Here is a 25,741-nt window from a genome sequence, read left to right on the forward strand (position 1 = left end):
TTCCTTATCACCAACAATTAGTGGGGTTGGTGGAAAGACAAAATGGCATTCTGCAAAAGAAAATGTCTAATCAATGTGCAGAAACTTGTTTGAAGTGGCCATATGCACTGCTGCTCCCTCTAATGAGCATGTGGGGCACAGCAAATAGTGTGCCTGGAATTAGTCAACATAAGGTACTATCACAGATCACCTCAACACCACACCACCTCTCAAAGCCATTGCAAGGGTTCTTATTTGGCACTTTTAAAGGGGCTTGATAAGGGGCATCCGTATCATCTATTTAGAGAGGGGAGAACCCTTTATAGCCCAGGTATTCCTCATGCCTAGGCTTGTTGCTAGAGATTGGTAACCACTACTTTCTAAGAACTGTCTCAGTAGTATAATGACTTAAAGACAAATTACGTCTCTCTCTAACTCTCTCTGGGAACAATCTAGTTGGTTCCTGATCTAAGGTCCCCAACAGTAGGGCATTATATGAAAAGGTGACTTTCAGAGACCGGTATTACTGTTACCACTACTTGGTCTGGTGTAATTACCACTGGATTAGAAGTGATGGTAACCGGTGTTAGTCACCATTAATTGGAGTCCATGGAACTCCATGGGGATTTCTGTGGTATTATCAACGGCTGTAATACTGCTGATTTAGCCATTTGTTTGTGGTAACGCAGAGGAATTACCTCCAGCATTCTGCTGGAGGTGTTTCCTCTGCCTTACCTCCAAACCTGTAGTTTGTTCGTATGGTAATGCAGCAGTAACTCTGTGACCACTGCATTATCGCTGTTTTTACTACACTGCCGAACTCGGAATGAGGCCCTTAGTTTCTTCCTTCCACACCCTCCTCTTCCTCTCCATGCGTCTTTCTTCTCTCTCCCTCTGCTTCATCTACTCTCCCAAACCTACTACTCCACTCACAATCTCTTATCTTTATCTTACACTTCTTACTCTATCTCTCTGATGTTTCTCTTTCTGCTCTTTTTCACTGTCCACCTCGGCCCTCTGATCATACTCTCCACACTACTACAATTTGTTTCTTAACACTACTTCTCCCCTCTCAACACTACTACTACTCCTTTCTCCACACTACTACACCCATCTCCACACTACTCCTGCTCTCCTCTCATCACTACTACTCACCCCTCCTTTCACTATTCCAGTCCCCTTAATATTCACTCCCTGCTCTATTTGTCTCTCTCACACCCCTTCTATGCATACTCATAAGAAAGTACCAATTTCTCTCAACAACCAATACCTCACCTTGCACACTCTTTCAGAAATTCTTCTCTATGCTCTAGTCCACCGATAATCCTCCGCCTGGTCTCTTAGTCCTCCTCCTTCCTCGATCTCACCCGAGTAACTCACACCTTCCTGCATCTTGTTCTCCTTTTTATCCTCCCCTTTTCCCTTCCATTGGCTCTACACCACAGTTGGTTCCCCGGGCCAATCATTGCATTCCTATTCCCCAGGGGACGTATTACGAACAGTGGAATATTCTAAAGGGTTACTATGCTCTGCAGGGTTCCAAATTGAGGGGAGCTTTGAGCTATTTAGCTCCTACTTATAGCCCACAAGAGTCTGCTTAGCTTAAAATCAACAGTTAGCAAGAGCTACTTTTGGCTCCCCAGCCCAACTGATACTGAACAAACCCAACTATGTGAATTTATTTCTGTGCTTTTGGGCCAATCTACAAATAAACTTTAGTACACATGTATATGACAGTAAAAGCATGAGGTCGTAAATAATAGTATATGTCTGCATGTATGTGGAAGTTTGATTTGTGTAATGCTATGTACTTGCTCCTCGCTCCCCAGTGTTATCTCTTGGTGAGTGGTTAAGGCTGGATACGCAGGAGCTGCTTGTAGCTTCTGCATATCGAATCCTAATTTCGTGCCATGCCCTTTCTGTACAAGGTTCCACTGGTCTCCAACAACAGTGGCCCAAAAAGGTCAATATCCCAGTTCATGTGAGGGATTCCCAGCTGAAAACTCTGGTTTGATGAGGATGCTCTGTGCCCTGTTTTGCATGCCAACGTGTTGGTGCAATTTGCTCTAGCTAGGCGGCTAGATTTGGCTGACTATTTGCACTGGTATTCAAGCTGGTTAAGGTCGTGTAGCACTTTGCTACATTCAAGCTGTTTTGCTCTTTCCCGCAGCTCTTAGCCATATAGAAAGAACACACAATGAACATCTGCTGGCTGAGCCATTGCTAAGGCTGCTGACCTTGTAGACCGTAGGAGACAAAGAGAAAGCCACGGGCCAGAATTGCGCTGTGTAGCCATGAGGCGAATGATTGTGGTGTTATCTTCATACATGCAGGCACAAACAGAAGGGACAGGGACTCGGCTCTCCCAACTCCAACACCCCGTGTCTATGGCAGGACTGCTTCTGGGAATCCCTATACTAGGCCTGCAACCCCAGACTGAGAGGATTACCCATCGCCTCTTGACAGCGTCTGGCCACTGACCCTGACGGGATACTCACTGCAGGTCGATGTGTTTGCCAAATGTACCATCTTTCCCCTTGAGCCACAGCAAAGTGCACTTGATGAATGCTGCACTACTTAATGACTTTAAGGAACTAGTGAAGGTTGTTAAATGTGTTTATCAGCAAGAGGCCCTTCCTGAAGAAGAGACAAGCAGCACCCTGTCATCCATTTCAATCTGTCCAGTGGACCTTTGTAAAACATTGCCACAAAATAAAGTGCCTAGAAGTGAGGTAGTCTGGTCCATATGAACTGCTGTTGACCACCGAAAATATGGTTCATTCTAAGAATGTCCACTCCAGGATACGTGCCAGTCATTGTAAACCAGTGATGCCGCTGATCGATGCAACGGCTGCTGGTTCTGCTAGTTTATGGGTTGATTGTCTCGCTGCTAAACTGGAACTCAGGTAATAGGACATTCATAGTGACTTTAATGAATGAAAAGTAAGAAACACAGCCAGTGAAAGGAGGTGCACAAGAAATAACTACATAATATACATTTCTTGGACTCCCCCATGTTCTGGGAGAGACTAGCATCTGCTAATGAGATTTTTCTCACAACTGAAGTGGTCAATCTCCAGAGGTCCCTGAAACATATGGATACAATGTGTAGTGCTTTGAAGTCAGTCAGGAGTATGATAGATGAGGTGTGATAAAATGTTAAAGCTCTCTATCCATTTTTCTTGTGTTGGTTTTGCTTGTTTTAGGTTTATTATCTGGTTTTAGGAATTTGAAGATATCATGTTTATTTTCAATGTAAATGAAAGTGATTTCTTTTAGTGTTTGTGTGTAAAATGTCAGAATTATTTTTGGCTAATGCTCGTTAAATAAAAAAAATACAAAAAATAACTACAGAGGTGATCAGAAACTGGCCCTGGTGGTGAACACACTTAATTGTGGTTTGGCATGGAGGACATCCTGGATTGCTACTTGGGAATGTGATATTATGTATTAACTAGGATTTATTTGTGGTGTTAAGGAATACACAGGACAGATACCATCGGCGTGCAAGGCTTGGCCAGAGTAAGTACCAGCAGACTGGGAGCGAGAAGCAGTTGCGATGGCACATAATTCAGAATGGGCTTAGAAGTAAATTATTCTGAAAAATTAAGTAAAGCCGGCTGAAGATTCAAAGAAAGTTCAGGAAATAGAAGTGCCGAGACCAGTAAAGAAAACAAACAAACCTAACTGAATATTGCTCTAAATAGGTGAATTTCCTAGACACAGAACGTTTGGATAGCACAATCAGGTAGTCTGCGATAGACAGCAAGATTACTATGAAGGATTCTGCGCATGCAAGTAAACCTTTTAGAGGCGAGCTAGACTATCACGTCTTTGTTGAAAGTTTTAGAAATGAAGATGACCTACTATCTGTGTGCCTTTCAATGAAGGTCGAGTGCCAGAAGGCTGATGTTTTAATGGCATACATCTAAGTCACATTGGACTGTGAAAGAAGTGCTGTTGTATGACAATTGATGAAATCCAATACCTGTACAGGTTGCAATATAAAGGAACAGACATATGTAATGCTATTCAGCGAATACTTTATCATGTTACCATGCCAAACAATCAAAAAGAAGCAATTGCACCATGGTACAAACATATGCATAATGGGACTGATCCAGAGAAGTGGACACTATTAAACACCACACTCAGTTCAGTGCATTTTGTTCATGCATTATTGGCATTTCAACTAATGTCTCACTTTCCGAATTGTTCAACAGGAGCAGCAATCACACTAGTCCAGCAGAAACACATGCTGCCTGATAGAAGATGAAGTCAAAAAAGCTGAGGGATGACATACATGAGGAAAGTTGGAAGAGTTAGAAAACATAACGGGACTCGCAACAGGGTTGCAGCTGACCAATGTGGAACCAAATCTAGGGGAATTTAATGTTATTGAAGATCTTTGTAACATGACTCAAAAATTATTCATGAGTCTTATTTCTAGCATCACAGATGCAGGCCAGAAGACTAGATGGGATATTGCTTGATTTGATTTTTTTGATTTTTTGAGGATTTGTAACATGCTCAAAACAGAACAAACCGTATAATTGCGCAGATGACTTTTACTGAAGCGGATATCGAGAATAATAGTAATATCACATTCCATCCATAAATGCAGCTCATTTGCATCCAGAGACATGGAATTGCAACAGAACTAGCTAGACTTTGTTTAAACAGGAACGGTTTCAAAGCCTTACGAAACTGATACAGGGAATCCATAGGCCTAATTTACCTGGGTAGGCTGTTCCAGAATTTAGGTCCCAACAGTGAAAATCTTCTATCCCCTCTCGACACAGATGTAGATGGAGGTATGTCTAAGAGAGCTTGGTCCCTTGAGCGTAGGCTTAAAGGATTATCTGACTGACCAACTGATATTGATCCACAATTATTTCAACCACCTGTCTTGGCCAAGACGTTTCAGGAGTTCCGGCAACACTATGGCCATGGCAACATGCATGGAAGTTTGAACGCTTGCACTGTGATGTTGAAGCAGCAGCATGTTCATTCAGTGTTTACAGGACCATTCGAGGAGCGTGGGCACCAATGTATCAACTGACTCCAGTACTATGGGATGTGAGGGAGATTTTTGCACAACCCTCGAATGAGAGCTTTGTAATCATCTAACCTAATGGTGGGACAGTATGACCCAAAAGGAAAGGCCAGATGCTCCACTGTTAGCTGTAGCAGAGCGGGCAGGCTTAACTTTGGGAGGGAGGAAGGTTGGCAGGGAGGTACAATTAATCCAAAAAGACACCACAAAAGAAGACCCCACACTTTTACACTAAAAATGTGTACACTTTATTATAAGATCACACAGAAAATATTCATGAAGGGAAAAATAATTACTCATGTAACACAGAATTTATAGCAGAATATAGTGTAGATACAAAAAACAAGGCCTAACTAACTCCCTACCCTAAAATACAGTCCCTAGACCTGGTGGGAGGCACTATACATATCATCTTTCAGATGTAAGTTAAAAAAAATAACTTTAGACAATATTACATACAGATAATATTATCATATTCAGGTACCAAACAAACCAGCACAGGTTTCCGATTACATTCTAAATAAAGTATTATAAATTATACATATGCATTTAATACTGTATAGCATGTAGATGTTGAGCTCATGGGAACACAATGTCCAGTTGAGCCAGGGGGGCTATTAAAGTCCAGGATGCTGTTTAGGAAGACAATCCCTGGGCCCAAGGGCCATATTACACACCTAGGAGGGAAGCAGTAGAAACACAGTGATACAATGTATATCCTATGCAGGAGTGTAATGTACAGGTTTTAAAATCCCTAACGAATTAGGGGGAGTTTCTAAAGATCCAGGCTTGGTGAAGAACTCCAGAGACCCTAGGAAAACGCTGCAGTCCAAGTAAGTACCTTGCAGAGTCACTTATAGGAGTTCCAGTGTTGAGACCAGTAAGCCTTAGGAAATACAAGGAAAAGCCAGGTAAGTATCAGTTTCATTTGCAGCTATGCAGAAGAATGCAGTCAACCCAAGGGGATACCAGTGGAGACCAGGAAAAAGAGGTACAATTGAGGGTTTGAGACACCGCAGCCCTAGGAGCAGAAAAGCAAAGCACAATTCAGCCACAATGTTAGTCGATGGGGAAATGCTGTAGAGGGGGCCTGCAGAACCCAGCGACCACAGACTACAGGGACCACTGAGAGAGAGTATCTTTAAGAAACTAACAACCCAGGTCCCAGAGGTAAGTAGTTACAGAAAGTTGGTTAGCAGAAGGACATACAACCTGGTAAGTAACTGCTTATTTCTAATGGTGAAATTAAGAATCCAATCACCAAGGAATTGGCACCCTAAGCCAATGATGACCCCAATAGCCCAAAAGAAGAACAATCGCCCTTCAGAACAATAGAAACCACTATTCAGAAGTTAAATTCATGATGGAGGTGGCTGCCGGAGGACGAAGGAACCTGCACATGGCAAACCCCGGCTGCTCAGCAGACAAATGTGGTCAGAACTCCAGCAAAAACTGCTCATGCAGCAGGACAAGAATGCTGGGGACCAGAAACGATACAGGCACACACATTTGGTTGGCTGTTCCTTTCCAGGGGGTGGCAGATTCCAAAATCAAGGTTGATTGCCCTGGTGAGATATGATAGCAAAGATGCAGTAACATGGACCAGAAAATGGCCCCATGATGGAAGGCCTGGCTCAGCAGATTAGCAGGACCAATGGCAGGATGAGGACATCTCAGGAAGGGCACTAAGCAGAACAATTCCTAACCAGAGCTATGAGCATCCAGCCAGTATGGCCTGCAGAGGCCATCAAAATGCAGTAAAGGTGGGAAACAGCCAAACATTATCAAGCATGTAAGCAGACCTGCTTACCCTCCAAACATCCAGCAGCACTGAGCTCAAGAACAGGGTTCACCCAACATTGTCTTTCACTCGCAGTGGCTGACTTCTGCTAGCCCACCAATATTATTTAAGGATTTAAAAGAAAAATGTTGGTAGCCAACCAATTAGGATGGCCACAAAAAGTGCCAAACACCATACACAATACATCTGGGAGGTGCTGGTTCCAGAAGAAAAAGCTAATTGCAGAGTGTACCTGAAATTAAACAAAACTTGTGAATCAGAAAAGGAATAGACTGTACTTGTGTATTAAAGGACCTCTCAAATCCAAAGAATTGGAAAGGTAAATACTTCCCAGATATTGACTGCTGCCAGCAGAATATGTTGGGAAGGAACTGGCAAGAGACCTTTGCCAAGTGGTACCCGAATGTTTCTCCTGAATAATAGATGCCTGCACACTAAGGAAAGCATGAATATGATGTTCAATTGTCCTTAATTACCCTGACAGAGAATCATGAAGTTTATTAACCTGCTGTTATTGATCATGCAATCCTTGTGTAACAAAGTAGATTTTGATTAGACTGCTCTGATCCCATTTTGACTAGGGGACTTTAAAAAATAATAACCATAACTGAACAGTCTATCCCATATGAAAAATAATGTATATGTGGTAAAAGTCACATTTAATCAAGAGAAAAATGTCTTTGGACTATCTCTCAGAACAATCATTTTAGGTACTACAGTTAATGGGCCTCATTACGCGGTTGGGGGTTAACCGCCAGTGCCACCTGCGAGCTGCCGCCAACCCCGTATTACCGTTACGGCTGTCTGATATCCCGGCGCCACCGGGATTTCACAAGTGGCGGCTGTAACGGTTAATCCCTATTTCCATGGATTACAATAGGACTCCATGGAAATGGGGACATGGAAGCACTGGCACCTTTGCTAATGGTGCCGGTGCTTCTGTGACAATCATGACGTTAGCGGCATGAAAACCCAGCAGGTCAGGCTTGCCAGGTGATCCATGGCCCTACCGGCATCGTTGTAGTATGGCGGTCCAGTACGGGTGTCGGTACCGTGCTACCGGCACCCTTATTTCTGGACCGCCATACTTGTAATGAGGCCCAATGTGATATATCATTGCAAAAAATGACTTAGAATTTCTAACACCTGCACATGGTTAAACCTGCCCATTGCTATTATAGTTATTGTTTTCACGTTTGCATTCCGTTTCCGGTGCTGCCTTCAGAAGTGTGCTGAGGACTCTCTCTGCAATGAACACATTATACAGCTGATTATTAATTGTACGGAACTAAAATTCATGCATTTTAAAACTGATGCATGAAAAGATGACACCACGCTAGATGAGGTTAAGAAAATGATGTTTATTGAGAATTTGACATGAAATTACATTTGAAAGCAAGTGTGTGCACTATAACACATTAACACGCGCTAATACTATTGTACAGTCAACAGTAGGGGTAAAATGAGAGCTGGATGGCTGTACTAAGAGAAGACCAGGATTGGAGAAAAAAAGCACAAAAGAGGGGAGCTGTCGAAGCTGACAACATTTTATTACTGCATGAGCCTTGGAAATACATGAACCATGCACAGAGCAAAGCTGTAGACATGTTTAGGGAAGTGTCATGGTGAGGAAGCACATTTTTTGGCACGCCCACAGGAGGACATATAGCTTTGCAACTATTGAATCAGGCTTGGTTCAGGGTTCCGGTTTACCCACTTTCCAGCTCAATGTCACCATTGAATGCAGTCCACAGGGCCTCAGAACCCAAACAAGAGTCACTTAGGCACTAGATGCCAGAGGCAGTGGTTATAAGAAGTGGGTAGGCTGAGCAGAATTTTACTGATCTAGAATGGTGATGTAAAGACATGCCCTCCAAGGCTGGAGGATGTACCGATAGAAAGTTCAATGTTAATGTAATCGAATAAATGTATCACACTGACTTTTCTGTTCACGGCGCCTTGTGTAAAACCCTACAAAATACCCAGAGCTTTCTGCATTCAAGGGCCACATTTAAGGGATAGAGAGACTATGCCACATTCTCTGTCCATCTAGCCACAGCTGTGCGGAAATAAGGAAATAAATCTTGTCTCTATTTGTGCTACCTGGTTTCTATTGGCTCATTTGGTGATGAGCTGCAGGTTTCTACACATGGCAGACATACACTATTGAAGGTAGTCACACACCAAATTGGCCTAAGCTGTGACAGTAGAAAACGTGGGAAGACCCGTGCATTGTCTGTGTTATAATGGATTATGTGCTCACAATGACATAAAATGACTGAATGTTCTCATGTAAATTGTGATTCATTTAACAGAGTGCTGACAAAATTGCAGCATGAAAGCGACTTTGGAAGACATGTGGATAGCTTTGACATTAACAAGATCATTAACCCAGTCGGTCTACCTTCTTTTCATACTCTACCTATACACACGTTTGTGTACTGTGGGTGGACCAACCTACTTAATAGCTACCAACATATTAAACACAATAAATACTATACCTGAAAAAAATGTTTTAACAAAAATAGGTGTTTTCACAGATGGTTAATCAAAAGATGTATAAATGTTTGGACAGGATGTCAATATCTGAAGAAATGTCCTTATGTCCAAAGCATCCTATCCTGACCCTCACACTATAAAAAAATGATAATGTGTAAGGAAAATATCTTCAATTGGCTAAAAATTGATCACAACTGAAATAAGCATAATTCCAGCAAAAATTATCTCTGAGGTGGAAGCCCTTGGTTCCAGAGGGTTTGTTTGTTTGTTTGTTTATTTTATTTATATAGCGCTCCAGACCCGGGAGAAAAAGGGCGCTTAGGACAAGTTACAGGCATAATATATGAATAAAGTTTGCAGTAGTACATTAGTAAGGTTAAGTACAGTATATACAGACAAATGTAGTTGAAAACTTACAAATCAGGCAAAGGTGAAACATGTACAATATATACAGTATGTAGTGGGCTGGGTGTACCTTAAGGTTGGTTTTTGATCAGTAGCCAACCGATGACAAGTTTCCTGAATACCTGGAAGGATTCGGTCGATTTAATGTTCAAAGGCAGAGTGTTCCAGAGTTGAGAGGCGAGGACCGTGAAGCTAGAGCCTCCGGCTCTTTTGGAAGTGAATATGAGCACAATAAGTCATAGGGCCTCATTACCCCGTAGGTGGTGAGCCATGGCGCTATTAGCGACATGGCTCATGCCGGTAAAATACCGGCACCGCCTTGGCGGAAAGGGGATTTACCGCCCCATTCCAAGGTTGGAGGGGCGGTAAATCCCCCTTCCGCCATTGCCCTTCCCCATTCCCATTTCTGCCCCATAGGGCTCTATGGGAATGGGGAAGGCGCTAATTACGGCACCGCAATTTTGCGGTGCCGTAATTAGCTCCGAGGTCCCTTAGCGGGTTGGATTTTAACGCCTGCAAAAAGCAGGCGTTAAATCCCCCAACCCGCAAAGGGACCTCGTAGTAAGGCGGTAGGGATTTACCGGTACCGGTAAATCCCTACCGCCATCCGTGTAATGAGGCCCATAGAGTTTTGGCGGATCCAGTGATTCTAACGGCCGGTTTCATGATGAACTTGTTAGTGAGGTAGGGAGGGGCTAGGCGGTTGAGGGCTTTGTAGGTGAGGCAGAGAGTTTTTAGGTTGATTTTTTGTTGAATGGAGAGCCATTTGCTTGATATTCTGGTGGCGGATATGTGCTCACGCCTAGGGATGTTTAATGCTGCTCGTAGCGCATTATTCTGGAGAACCTGAAGTTTATTGATAATAGATTGGTTGGCACCTAGGTAGAGGCTGTTACAATAGTCAAGCTTAGATTGTATCAGCGCCTTGGCAGCGTGAGGCAGCTATTGGTGGATAAGAAGGGTCTACAGACCCTAATTAGTTTCCCTGTGTAGGCAGTAGCTGAGGTGGTCGCGTTAACTTGTTTGGTAAGGTTAGTGTTGGCGTCAAGATAAAAGCCGAGGGTTTTTACATTTTTAGCGACGGGGATAATGTTGCCGTCAATGCTAATGTTGGAATAGTCAAGGCTTAATTTTTGTAGGTTATTGGGTGAACCGACAAGGAGAAGTTCAGTCTTCTCATCATTCAGGCAGAGGCCATGTGCGGCCATCCATGCCTGAATGATGGAGAAGATTTCGTTAATCCTGGTGACATCAGTATTGTAGTTGCCAGTGATGGTGAGGAGTATCTGGATGTCATCTGCGTAGTTAGTGTAGGCGACACCCAGATGGTCCAATTTATCAAAGAGGGGTTTTGTAAAGATGTTATATAATGTAGGGGAGACACAGGAACCTTGTGGGACACCGCAGGATATGGGGATAGGGTCTGCTGCTGCCACGGAGGAAAAAAACCCTCATGGTTCTGTTGGCCAAGAAGGATTGTATCCACGAGACAGCAGAGGGGGAGAAATGGGCAGCAGAAGAGAGGTGGTTACAGAGTGTTTTATGGTCGACCAGGTCAAAGGCTGCTGAGAGGTCTAAGAGGAGTAGGATGGCAAACTTACCTTTGTCTTTGATGTCATCAATCTGACTTTTGAGGTCAACAAGGGCGGTTTCAGTTCCGTGTTGAGGTTGAAAGCCAGACTGATGCAGTCCTAGCAGTTGATTGGTCTCTAAGTACTTCTGAATTTGCAAGCAGGCAACTCTGTCCAGGATTTTTAGCAGGAAAGGAACCGTGGTGATAGGCCTGTAATTTGTGGGAATGGCTGAGTCTAGAGATTGTTTTTTTAGGAGAGGGAGAACCCATGATTGTTTCAGGTTGTTGGGCACTGAGCTAGTGGAGAATGATAGGTTTATTAGCTTGGAGATGAAGGGGAATAGGTCGCTTGCTGCATCTTTAATGATCTGTGCAGGGCAACTGTCACCTTTGCAGTTTGACGGTTTAAGGGATGTTATGATTTTTTGGACTTCTGGTATGGTTACCTTTTTGAATGTGAAGCCAGGGGTAGTATTGGTGGTGGTGGGTATGCTACATGTGGTGGAGTTGCTGTTGGAGAGTTGCAATCTTTTGGCCTCAATTTCTATTTGCAGGCCAGTGATTTTGTTAACAAGGGCATCTTGGATGCTCGTGCACCATAGTTGGTCTTTCACGGACGTGTCTGTCGGTGGGTTAGGATTTTCTAACTCCTTTAGGATGGTGAAGAGTTCTTTAGTATTGGATCCTGCATTTATTCTGATGTTGTAGGCTTCCTTCTTAGTACGGATTATCTCTTTTTTGTAGAGGGAGGAGATATGCGTGAGATTGGTTTTGTTTTCCAATGATGGAGTCATTTTCCATAGGGTTTCCAACTTGGCTTTCTTTTTTCTAAGTATTTTAAGTTCAGGTGTAAACCAAGAGTTCAGGTGAGCTGTGGGTTTGCATTTGCGTAACTTAAGTGGGGCAATGGCATCAATGGCTTTGGTCATGGCGTCATTGTAATTGTTTACTAGTAGATTAAGGTCATCAGTGTCGGGGAGCATATTTAGGATGGGGAGAACTAGTGGTGTAAGGTTTTCTGCGGTAATGTTATGCTCCTTTCTGGTCAGACAAGCTGGTGCAGGGTGGCACTGCTTATGGTTCAGGTTGTTAACGCTAATGTCAAAAGATATGAGGAGATGGCCAGTCCATACGAGGGGTTGGGGGGCTTTGCAGGTGATATTGCACTTGTGGGCAACAAGCCAATCAATGGGTCTGCCTTTCTGATGAGTAGGTAGAGTATTGAGTTGAGTGTAGTTGTGTTCAGAGAGGGTTTTAGCAAGGGAGGATGCAGGACTGTCATGAGGGTCGTTGTACCCCAGGTTAAAGTCACCTAATATGATATTTTGTGAGAGAGGCTTGGAATTCTCGGCTATCAGAGAGGTAATGTCTTCCTCAAAGGTACCTGTGGGACCTGGGGGTCTATATATTAGTTCCAGGGTGATAGTTTTCTTAGGTGTAGTTTGTATTTTAATGGTGAGGTGCTCGCAGGATTTCAGTGAGAGGGAGGTAATGGATCTAATGTCGAGCGAAGATTTAAATATAATAGCTACACCTCCTCCTCGAGCATTAGGTCTGTCGGCCCTGAGGATGGAGTAGTTGTCGGGAACCGCAAGAGTTAGATAGGGACCTGCTGCATCATGCAACCATGTTTCTGTAGTGGCAAGGAAGTCAAGATCTGCTGAACGGATAGTGTCAGCAATTTCAGTGGGGTGAGCAACAAGGGATCTAACGTTAAGTAGTGCACCTTTTAGTGGGGTGGTATTAGCGTTAGTGGTATTCTTGTTAGTGGCCTTGGTCATGGGTGTTGCAGGCAGTTTGCTAGATAGGGTGTGGAGTCCGCAGGCTAGCCTGTTGTTTCGGGTAATAAGGTAAGGGTTGGCTGTGGGGCAGCATTCTGGAGACTTAAGGGAGTTAAGGTTGGATTTGGTGGAGTCATCTCTAATAGGGTTAGGGATGTTGGGTAGAGGTAGAGGGTTGTTTGGGGAGGCGCTAGTTTTCATGATGTGGTGCGGGTGGGCACTGTGTGGGAATGGTGGCAAGGAGGGCAGGAAGGGTGTGGGACAGGGGATGGGGTGGTGTCTTGGGCAGCCGAGTTTGGCTAGTCCATGGCTAAGCGATATGTAGCTGTTTCTGCTGCATGGCGTAGTGTTGGGCATGACGCAAAAAGGAAACATGATGAAGATGAGCCAGGCGGGCATATTTGAGAGGGCAATGTAGGTTAGGCTGTAGTGCTGTGACGTGGGACGTGCTGTGTAGGTGCTGAGAGCTAAAGGCTGGGCACTTACAGGAGATTAAATTTAAACATATACAATTAGGTTTGTCTTTCAATAGAATGCCCAGATTCAATTATGTTGGTGGTCTAGCAAGCCGATTTAAAAATGCTAAAACATAGCACAAACAGACAAAAACGACTTTGCTAATATGGTACAGCAGTGGGCTAGTTCAACTTTGCTGAGATGGTGCAAGGATAGGCAGATTCGAAATTGCTAAAACATAGCACAAACAGATAAAAACGACTTTGCTAATATGGTACGGCAGTGGGCAGCAGTGGGCTAGTTCAACTTTGCTGAGATGGTGCAAGGATAGGCAGATTCGAAATTGCTAAAACATAGCACAAACAGATAAAAATGACTTTGCTAATATGGTACAGCAGTGGGCAAGTTCAACTTTCCTGAGAGGGTGGCAGATACAAATTACTGGAGCAGTGCAGAAACAGATTAATTTAGCAGATAGGCAATAGTTCAAGATGCACAAGTAGGGAGTGCCAAGATTCGGAATTATGCAGTATGGGTAGGCAATCCACAGTTCAACATGTATGGTCAGTGGCACACCTAGGAACGAAAATTCAATGAGACTGTATGCAAGACATGCATTCCTTCTCCTGTATTCTTAACTATAAGTAGACTAGTCACTTTTGTAAACAGTTAATTGGTGTCTTGTTTGGACTCACAAGATTCCTGTTTAGGCACCCAAGTCTTTAACAGTCTTTCTTAAATGCAACCTTCTCCTCGGTCTGGATAGAAATGTCTTTCTTTAACATCCACATTTTCAGGGTTCAATAAATAAACACCAATCTTTCCTTTAACATTTCTTGGGGTTTGCATATTGCCTGGTTTACTCCCCTGCCAGGTATTATTATGCACTGTGCACTGCCTCGTATACTCTCCTGCCAGGGCTTTTTCTGCAATGCCAATTGCCTGTTGTACTTGCATGCCAGGTCTTCATTTCTGAGTTTCACTTGCCTGTTATACTCCTCTGCCAGGACTTTTATATATATGAATTGCTTGCTGTCTTGCTTGTCAGGATTTCTCCTAGACTTCACCTGCTTGATGTCTTTGGTTTACCAAGACCTCTTATATGCTTTACTCGCCTTGTGTCTTTGGTGTACCTGGAATTATCATATGTTTCTCTGTATCATCAATATCGTCTGTATAGCTCTCAGGTAGAGATATATGCTCTTGGTAAGGTTTCTTTAAGTTTGACCCCACATTTAAACTTCAAATACTCACAGTTCATTGGAGTATGCCTTTTAGCCTTTCGGTATTCAAACAAGCTTTTCATCGTATTCACATGGCTATATTGTTCAAAGTGTTGTTGGGGAAGTCACTGGAATTCCCCTGGGCCTCCACTGGCTTTGGGCAGACTCACAGGCTTTCTCCAGCATCTCCGGTCGGGTTTGCGCTTCTGCGGCATGCTGCTTCCACTCGCTTTCCCATATGGAGGCTGTAGACATTCCTCTGGCCTCCCTCGCTGCTCCGTGATTGCACATCTGCTTCTCTTTGTGATCTGGAATGAGAATGCCAGCCTCTTGATTCGCAGCACCGGGGACCTTACTCGCATCTCCCTGTGTCTCCACAGCACTTCAGTCTCTGACTCGCCATCTCTCCTGTGGCGGCCTTCTTCTGGTCTGCCACACCGGTACATGATCTTCGTGTTTGATAGTGCTTGAACAGGAGCCAACATCTTCTCCTGCACTGCCTCCACGAACAGTGCATTCACCAGGTTTAAATGTCTCACGCACAGGTGCTTTGGAAAAACAGCTAGCCTGCACATTGTGGTTTTAAGGTCTTGGTAGATGGTTCAAACTCTTGCATCCTCCTGTCTCACTAATTAGGAATTTTTGGGATTTGAAGTTAACAGATTTTGTTACACACATAGCATTTGAATAGTTCTGTTTACTGGTTTTACATAACGGAGCTTTAGCAGAAAACGGTGCAGTATTTAAGTAGTGTGAGTTTGTGTTACGGTTGTGTATTTTGCCATAAAAATGTGAAGAAGAGGGTTCACTTCTCCTACCAGTGAGAAAACGTATCTGACAGTAAGCCATGCAGGTCTTGGGTATCAGAGGGTCTTCCTCAGGGAAAAGGGTTTTGGGTATGAGGGGGTTTTCCTCTTGGGAAAGGGTCTTGGGTATAAGGGGGTCTTCCTCATGGGAAAGGGGGAGAGACTGCGCCTCGGCCAATGAAGTCATGACTTCTACCCGGTAGCTGTCTTCACCCATATGATCCTCCCTCATAAAGCCACCCCCAGGGTCAGGATCAGGTAGCGGCTTCCATCCCCTGGCCACATGGGAGGAGGTCACTGCCTGGAAATTCGTGATGACTCCACTGGATTCATCACAGAGTCAGTAAGAAAAATGTGGCCCTAAACGAAACAATGGATATGAATGAGATAGATATTTCTCACCCATTAATGAAGGAGTAATGGATGCAGTGTGTCACTATTACACTGGGGAACACAGCAATCACAAATCATATGTCAATATAATCTATACCAGTTTTAAATGAATGTAGAATGAGATCTATTTTCATTGAATTGAATTTAAATATCCTGAAGGAGATGAAGTGCAAACCACTGTTGCTTTTCTAGTTAATAAAATACAAATACAAATTGTTGGAATATGAAATATAATATGTAGTACTAATATTGGTATGGGAGCTTCCATTACATGCCAGGTTCCATCCAAAAGTACATTTAAATATGGGCAAATTATTTTAGTATGCTCACTATCAGGGAGATGTTCAAATGTTTCTGGGTTGTGTTAATAATGTGATGCTCAATATGCCAACCTGTCATGGGTGCTGCTAATAAACTCCATAGCACTCTCGAATATGTCAAACTTAGTCCAATGTTCCATCCTATTGGTTGGCATTTTACCTTAGCAATTGCCACAGTGGTTAGCTAGCTTTAAACCGACCCTATTAATCACATACTGGCATGCCAGTTTCAACCATTCCATCCTAGTTTTCTCAGGTAATCAGTGTCACTATTTTTAAATTATCCCAGGAAAATATCAAAGGCACGTTCACACTGTTTTAAGAAAATGTCCATGCCAGACCCACACTGCCTCCAGAAAACCACCATTCCAGTGTCAATAGTGCTATACCACTTTTGCCAAGTTAGGCACATGGAAAACCTAGTTTACACAACACCCCCCAAAAATGCCCATGCGAGCTCCAACAAGGTGATACAAGTTAAGCATGTTGTCAGGCTATGTTTCACATAGCTCCTATGTAATGACCAGCACATTGTCTCCATGAATGTGCCATGCCAGTTTTACATTGACATTGACCCTAAAGGGGAGCCTTTCTTTCAGAGCTAATACAGCTGAGATGTGGAGTCCCCCAATGCTCAGCACTTTCACCTCTGATCTTTAACTTGTACATCCGACCATTGTTTGATATTTTGAGAAAACACAGTCTACGATTCCATTCATATGCTGATGACACGCAGATCTACGTGGAAACAGATAATTTGTCTGAGGCATTTGAAGGGATCGACCGGTGCATGCAAGACATAATAAAATGGATGGCATGCAACCAGCTGCAGCTTAACGCAGCTAAAACAAGTAGTATTATTTAGATCAGAGAAAAAAACAGAAATGAAGAAATAAATATAACACCACAGATTCTGGGTGAAGACATTCCGTTTTCAAAGAAAGTGAAAAACCTTGGGTGTATCTGGCAAGAAAATCTGGCCATCGAAGCCCAGGTAGGGGCCAAAGTAAAAGCAGTGTACTACTCCTTGCGTATGCTTAGGAATGTACTCCCTTTTTTAGCATCTCAAGTTCATTGTATGGTTGTAGGAGCTTTGGTAAATTCCGATCTCGACTATTGCAATAGTCTGATGACAGGGATCCCAGTGAAACAGATGGTGAGACTCCAGAGGGCCCAGAATGCGGCAGTCAGGCTAATTGCCCACCTAGGAAAAAGGGAACATGTTTCTACACCTCGGAGAGCACTCCATTGGCTTATGGTGGAGGACCGTATTAAATTTAAGGTGGCGTGTCTTATGTACAAATGTTTTTACAAACTCGCACCCAGATATCTGAATACCAGAATCCCCATTAACAGCCAACTAGAGACCTTTGGTCAGGAGATAAACTCTTGGTGGACGTCCCTCGGACTAAACGCACCTCAAAGGGCGACAGGAGGTTTTCAGTGTTAGGACCAAAGTTGTGGAACCAGCTACCTATAGGTACACGATCATGCACGTCATTGGAAGGCTTCAGGAAAGAACTTAAAAACTTCTTATTTAAATAATTCTAAGTATCAAGGGCGTATACAGTCCATCATAGCTAGAACTCGACTTTTAGTTAACATCTGCGCCCGAATGCAGTTTATTCTGCCTGGCGCGCGTAGGAAATAACCAAATAGACAAATAGAAAATAAACATTAGAATTGTTACTCATGCCACTTCTGCTTTGCCCTGCAACTGCCTAATTTCATTTTCACATTACCTCAATACGTACCACGTATATGTTGCCCCATAATAGCATTAGACAACTTTGCATTGTACTCAGAATTCTCACATTCCACATTCACAATGCCCTCATAAACAACATATGCCCCTTTCATTGCTTACAGAATTATGCATAGCATTTAACATTTACCCATGTCCTAGAAATGTTCACTGACACTTCACATGCCAGTAGAATTGTCACATGCCACACACTGATCAGTGAAATTGCCATGCTACTACAAATTTCCCAGTGCCACTCGTAGTTGCTCACAATTGCACCATGCCACATTTAATACACCAGAGATTTGCCATGTGCCATATCATATTTCCTCCACAATTGCATCATGCCACTTTACATTGACCGACCTGTGAAAACTGTTGGATTATTGATATTCCGCTTCATATTGCCATTTGACCACCTATTGGTATCCCTGTACGCTGGTGCATTAGAGGCCCTTGGAAGTTAGCAACTTAGTAAATGATAATCAATATGGTTTTAATCAAGGTAGAGGTACTACGTTACATAGCAATGTTGCAACACTTGCTATTTAGTCAGTTTGCTCAGATTCCCAGCAGGTCCTGGCACTACTAGATGAGAAGATTTGATTGGGCTAGCTGGGAATTTCTCTCGCAGGTCATGGCTAAAATGAACAAATCTGCAGGTTTAATCAATGTTGCATGAGCACTTTACCTCAGTTGAAGATAAGACTTAGCAAGGCATCACTCATATGCAAATGAAATATGTGGTTTCAGGAGATGGATTCCCTCTCTGGCAGTGAAAGAGTTGTTCTGAGATATCAAAAGAAAAGTAAGACATTTGAAGATATATGGAGCAGATTTTTGGAGATGGACTTGGAGTGATATGTCTTCAGGAAGGAGTAGTCTCGTTTTCACCACTTGTTTTTTTTCTTCTCTTTCTTTCCCCCTCCCCTTTCTATGCCTTTACTTATATGGATTTCATTATGTAAGCTGTTATAGTGTTGTTAAAACCATACATTTTAAATAAAAAGGAAATATTGAATATTTTCTCAGAAAGTTCTCTATCGAGTAATTCTTCTCTAAATAGTATATCAACTGTATTTGGAATTTGTGTAAACTCTTCCTGGTTACCCAAAATTAATTCAACTGGTACATTGAAGTGAAGATTGTGTCTGTGTTTAGTTTCATATGATTTGTCATAGTAAGCATGGAATGGTAAATGTTGGTCTGGACTACAGGCATAAAAGAGGTATGTGATTAAATAATATCTGAGACAGTGACTAGTGAAGAAAGATTTTTTTTTTAATGGTGGAAGACTGCCCTTCACAATATGATTTGTCCCTTTATACAACAAGGCAAGTAGTATGTTCTTGTTATGTAGAAGGTTTTTATGAGAAGGGAACATTTTCAAAGAGGATTTGTTGATTTGCTATTTGTCACATGCTTACTACAGATTTCTTTACCTTCTGAAAGGGGGGCTTGTCCTTGAAATTTGGTGAGGGAATTATAAACAGTCTACCTGTTGTTTGGGTTTAAAATAAGAATATGAATTAAACATGCTACTTTTGAAGTATTATAGAATTGTATCATTTGTTATTGAGTTGCCAAATTATAATTACACTAACATTAATGCTGAGTAACTCGTAATTCTCTGCTACCAGGGCAGTTCAACTGTTCATACACTACATTTTGCCAACCTCCACATTAGGCACAGGCATGCTGGAATCAGGTTAGTATCAGGTTAGTATATCAGTGCACTTGATGTTCTGCAATGATGAGTGAAAATGTTTTTCTACATTATTTTTCCTTAATGAAATAACGCGAGTCCCTTCTGAAGTTGCTAATGTTATCATGAGAGTAAATATTTGTTTTAGGACTCCATCCACCATAAGGTGAGAAAATATCTTTTATGTTAGATTTTTTGACATAAATCTAAAAGCATGAAAAATCTAGTTATGGGTAAAACATCAAATTATAGAAATCCGTCCTAAGTGACATTGGAAAAGAAATTAACCACTACAATTTCAGACTTTTCTCTTACTAAAACAACTAGAACACCTTGCTCCATAGTGTGAAAGACTAGTCTTCCAATCCAATGCTCTCTAATAGTTCAACTGAGCACCTATGGGAGGGGAACGACACCTTTCTGAGTCTACATCACAAAGGCAGCGACCAATATGAATGACCACAAATGTGACTTTGTTTGGTTAGCACATTCAGTTTAACACAATATGAAAGAAGAACACTGCATTATGTATGTTACTTGTGATGCTTGCCTAGGCCTGGGTCACACTGACCAGTGTTTTTCTATTTTTGCCAAGTGTCAGTTGTCATGTGGCCTGGACTGTCCCCATGCTACGAATTACAAGTCCACAACTAAACACATTTAAAAAACAAATGACACTGTATTTATTGTATGCTTACATGTTTGGACTCTTCTTCAATGGAACTACCTGCAACCACAGCATTGTCTCCTTGAACTTCCACAAAACATCCAGGATGATTCAGGGGTCCATGAGTACTTCCAACTGCTAATCGTTCAGCGGTCCTTGGTGCTTTTTCTAACTGAAGAAGGTTCAGCTGCAATGGGGAACTGCATCTTGACTGAGACAGCTGATGAGAAGTCCGGTCTTGTGGCAAGATTGACTGCGGAGTGGAGCTGCAGGAAGATCGATCGTGTTGTTCACTTACGGCATTCTTTTTACTCTCATTTGGTGGGCTGAAATGGAATGGATGTGTTGCGTATGTGTGTGTCCCAGAGACAGGAGCCTCGGCTGCAAATGCCAGTGGTGTTGTAAAAACACTCTGTGAATGAAAATATGTGTTGGGGGAAACATTAGACTGAGCAGAGAATAATGCTGGAGGCAGGTTACTGTTTGTTTCTGGGAAAACATAGTTAGGGATTACAAGAGCCACCATTTGTGTTGCTAGAGGTGTGGAGAATTGTTGCGGTTGTAATGAAGTACTATTAAAGGATGACCCCAGTGGTTCGCCTATAGAGGTCCCTGAGGTATCAGGGGCATTTGGAGCACCACTAGGGGAAATGGGAAGTGGATAAGTAGGCATTACAGCAGGGAATCCTTTGTGTGAATAACTAGCTTGCGACATTTCAGAGTTTGACCAAGCTGTGTTGTTTAGGCCCATCAGAAGGGTCCTGTAAGGATGCATAGTTTCAGAATTTGTACTGTCGGAGGACTCATGTGGTTGTACACATTTCGACTTAGACTTCCGGTTTCTGTATCCTTTCCTCCATGTCTGTTCCACCATAGGGCGGTTGTTTCTTAGAAAACGGACAGCTAAAAGAGGGAGAAACAAAATGTTAAAAGTGACTCTTGCCTCTGAACCTTATAATATGCTCTTTATCCTGAACTGGTCTCTCTATAAAGGCTAGTTACACACATATTAAACAATGGTTCGCTAAATGGATACATGCTCCTCAATAGTCTGTACTCATGGGGTCTCAGAGGCAACACTCTGTAGATTAGGAGGATGTTTTAAGTCACAGCACCTCGTATTAGGAGGATCCCAGAAAAAGGTCTTCTGAAAGAAGGAGCACTTTAAGTCAGTGTCCCGCAGAGGAGTAGTATTTCAGAACCTTTTCCCTTGTGCTATAGAAGCATCTCAGGAAAGGAGCTGATCTGTTGTTGAAATGTCACAGAAGGGCTCCCCAAGGACCAAGAACCGAAAAGTTGTTGCTGCATTGATCTGTTTGGACTTACACCGAACAACTGCAGACTCATCTGAACACAACATTTAATTCACACAGCCCCAAATGCAGTGTGCGAGAAAACAAAATGTACCTTTCCTAGGACTGCTCCAAGGCAGTGCCAGATTAAACCCTGTGGAGGCCCCTTGGCAGTCACAGTGTTGTGCCCCCCCATGCATAATATCTCCTAATATGTTTTTAATTTTCTGCACCGCTTTATCTTGATCTGTTGTCGCAGCCCCCATAAAAGGAGTGGGGCCCACAGACCAGTGCCTACTTGGCCTAATGGATAATCCAGCACTGCTCCAAGGGCATCAATGAATGGATCTTTTATTTCAGGTAGGTATTTTGGGATTGCAGCACAGTGGCTTGCACAGATGACATGATTAGCATTGTTAACAATGTCAAGGAATTGATTCATTCCAAAAACAAAAAACTAAATGAGCTTTAGTGCTCTTTCAAATCCCTCAAGGACACAAACAAAGCAAGTAAAATTCTGCACTACATTTTGTGGCTGCAGCAGAAGATAGCATCTGTCACCCCGTTCGTAGCAGGGAGAGTGATTGTGTGCTCCTCCAAGAGGGTTGACTACAGGAGTTACTTCACTCTGTTATAAATATGGTGGAGGGGTTGCAAGAGTACTTATTTGTGGTGTATCTGTGAAATGTAGACTGGTGAACATAAACAAAACAACTCCCCAGTGCAATTCATTTTGAAACCAGAAATTAGAACATGAACATTTTGTTTAACTCTCTAGCAGGCATGCATCTTAAAACAATGTGTACGTATAGGTGCGCACTGTGAGAATCCTAAGGGTGTCCTCACATATATTCCCCTTGGGTTCTCTTCTCAGATGACCAGGGAAAGGCCATCACTCTTGGACCTCCACCCTGTGGGTGGAGAAGCGAGGGAAAATCACCTGGGTGGAGGGTCCTTGGGGAGTGTGAAAGAGATATCGTCCAGTGAATTGCGGTATTCCACATTTTCATCTCATGGAGAATGCTATATCCCAGAGAGAGTTTTGGGGTGTTGCTATCCCTGTCCCTCTGACCCAGGAATTGGCCAAAGATGCTATCACTCCAGAAGCACCAGAAGAAGGACAAAGAAGAGAAGGGGTAAGAATAACATAGGAGAGACATGGTATCCCCCTTATCCTATTGAGAATCAAGCAAACCCTTCCCTGACCTTTATAGGTTATTGTAAGGCTGTTCCCCTCGTTTCCCCATATATGGCCCATGACAGTACTGAGATGAAGAAGAAGCAACTAAGAGTAATGAACACTACACCCTTTTACCACTTTAGTACTGGGACAAGGAAGATGCCAACTAGGAGCTGTAAGGGTTAGGCATGTCCCTCTAACTATAGTCAGGCAAGTCTCATTAGAGATTCACACCTGCAGCTTGTCAAATGACTGCAGGTGTATAAGGAGAGACCAGTGGAGCAGAACAGAGAGCAAGAGGGAGGTCTGTGTGGGAGAGACTAGCAGGGGGCCGTGCTTCGGAGGAAGCAGCTGTGGTAGGACCAGACGAGGAGCCAGGATGCCAGCAAACTGCCTAGAAGACTTGCACAGCCCATAGCCAGTGGGCCCTGCAGGTATTGCAGCTCTGGGAGCCTCTGTTATAGACGATTGGCAGCAGCAGCTCCAAGAGAGCACCTAGAGACAAAGACACTGCCCACGTCCAGAACAAAGCCTTCTGCTCGCCGGCGTTCAGAGACAGGCAGCAAGAGAGCAGAGTTCCAGCTTCAGCGATGAAGGAGAAGCAGGGGAACCACCGCAGGAGACGCCGAAAGCCGGTGAGTGTCGGGGAGGACGCTTGCATACCTGGGTGCTCCTGAGAATGTGCATTGAAAGCAGAACTGAATAGAAATTTAAATTTAAACAATAACAATGTTTATAATTAGATGGAATTTTAAAATCAAGTGAAAACAACACTTATTGAATACTGAATCGAATGAAACGTTAAGACACAGCAAAACCAATGGATATTGAATATCGCACTGAATAGAATTTACAATTAAGCGGAATGAATGCTTATCGAATACTGAATTGAATGAAACCATGAAATGAAGCCTTCTAAGTGGTGAATGGAATGAACACTGTTATGGGCCAAGCAAATTAATGTCCAGGTGAAAAGGAATTTTAGAGGCGGGCACAACCATGACAGATAAGCCTCATTACGAGTTTGGTGGTAACTCACCGGTGCTACCGGCAGGTTAACGCTGAACTAGTAACACTGTTTCCGCTGCCTGATATCCCAATGCCACTGGGACATTCCAAACCCCGGCAGCCCAGGATGTCAGGCAGCGGAAAGTGTACATCCCCATTCCCATGGGAATGGGGACACGGAAGCACCAGCACTGTTGCTAACAGTGCCGGTGCTTCTGTGACAACTCTGCCTACCGGAGCCGTTGCGCCCGACAGGTCAGACATGCCGGGCGCAATGGCCCAGAAAGGCAGAGATGGAGTGTTAGTGTCCGGAAAAGGTGCCGGTACGGTGCAACCAGCACCCTCATTTCCAGACCACCATACATCTAATGAGGCCAAGAGAGTCATAAGAAGGTGGGTGTGAGCAAAACACCCTTTAGGTGAACTTTTATCAATGAATGCAGTGTGACAAGGCCAAAGACTGGAAAGGATGTGTGACAAGTAACGGCAGAGGCAAAAGGCAGATAAGCAAAAGCCAGAAGACTGTGAATCAACACAACAATGTCAAGAGGCCGAGAATCAGGGTTCCTGCCTGCGCAACTTGTGATGGGTGGACAGTTGGGTCTGACAACTGCACCTAGAGCAGTGAACCCTAAATGTTGAAGACCCAATGACATTATGATGATGAAGTTAAGTCTTGTGGAAAGGAACCCTGAGACGTGAGGAGCTACGTGTGGCGTCTTGAGAACGAAGCCTCAAGAACTTTTTGGTTTCTGCAAACTGTGGTGCTTGGAGCTTGGAGAAGGGAACCCTGAGTATTGGTTTTGAACTACTGTATCACCTTGAACTGGAGAAAGGTAATCTTGACACACTTTTACATGGAACTTGTTTATACTTGGAGGAGCTGAGAGAAAGATATGAGGTGAAAGAAGATCAGAACTTTGACTTGAACACTATTTCTTTTGGTTTTGACATCCTGACGCAGTGGCTAGCTTTAGTTTTGAGGGCAAGTATAGGTTTTGGACACAGACAGACTTTTAAGTTGAACAGTTTGACTCAGACTTCCCTTAGTTTTATTCAGGTAGGGAAATGCACCTTAGCATAAGGCAAGTTAGGTCTTCTACCATCCTGACATTTGATTTAATAAAGTATTTTATTTTGAACTTTAAGTCTCCTGTCTGTGTCTTGCTTCATGATGTCTTCACAGCACTCGCACACGCACACACATCACTGGTAATATGCTGGGGCACAAAATGGTAGGGTAGTGTGTTGTCGAGATCCGCAGGGTGGCACTTAGCACTTAGTTGTTAAACAATGCGATCCTGGGTAGGCTAAGTGCATGCAGTGTTGCTCTGCACTGGCAGGCAGGTTGGATAGTAAGATATTGAGTGCAAATGATAGTCACATGACACATTTTATTTTCATTAATTATCTTTTCAGTAAGAAGATGTTGAGTCTCCTCCTGAAGAAGGGTCCCCTGAATAGAAATGCGTAGAAGACAGTATGACCTCAAATTTGATTCCAATATGGAATATCAGTGACTAAATGTATGGACTTTTTCTGAAAATAATATTGGGATAACTTTTATTGTTTAATACTTTGGAACTGTTTACTAAGAACATTGGGGCTCATTCTGAGTCAGTGGTCCGGTAAAAATGTGCCAGTATCTAAGGACACCGGCACTTTACCAGACTGCCTGACTACAGGAGTGCCGGTGGGGCACCTGGGTTACCTTCAGCTAAATGCTGGAGATAAGCCAGGTGCCCTACCAGCCAAAAAAGCATTGTTACCGCCACCTGCAAAGTTTTGGCGGAATTACCATAGATGCAATTACAAGTGGTAATTCTGCAAATTTTTGGAGAAGTGGAGGATGT

General features: G+C 43.2%; 1 protein-coding gene and 1 long non-coding RNA gene across 2 annotated transcripts in view; one reads left to right on the top strand and one right to left on the bottom strand.

Moving 5' to 3' along the window:
* The window catches only part of LOC138491472 (uncharacterized), a 47,817-nt gene extending 28,723 nt beyond the window's left edge, over positions 1-19,094 (top strand). Inside the window, exon 3 of the long non-coding RNA XR_011276017.1 lies at positions 18,790-19,094. This is a non-coding gene — a long non-coding RNA (uncharacterized lncRNA). The remainder of the gene's footprint in view (positions 1-18,789) is intronic.
* LOC138492881 (period circadian protein homolog 2-like) overlaps positions 1-25,741 on the bottom strand; it is a 344,827-nt gene that overhangs the window by 114,912 nt on the left and 204,174 nt on the right. The window contains 3 exon segments of the mRNA XM_069620199.1: positions 11,342-12,383; positions 14,944-15,321; positions 20,440-21,311. Of these exon segments, the coding sequence (XP_069476300.1) occupies positions 11,342-12,383; positions 14,944-15,321; positions 20,440-21,311 (2,292 nt within the window).

Source organism: Ambystoma mexicanum, chromosome 10, assembly GCF_040938575.1.
Source record: "Ambystoma mexicanum isolate Mex_15411 chromosome 10, UKY_AmexF1_1, whole genome shotgun sequence".
In the NCBI taxonomy this organism is placed as follows: Eukaryota; Metazoa; Chordata; class Amphibia; order Caudata; family Ambystomatidae; genus Ambystoma; species Ambystoma mexicanum.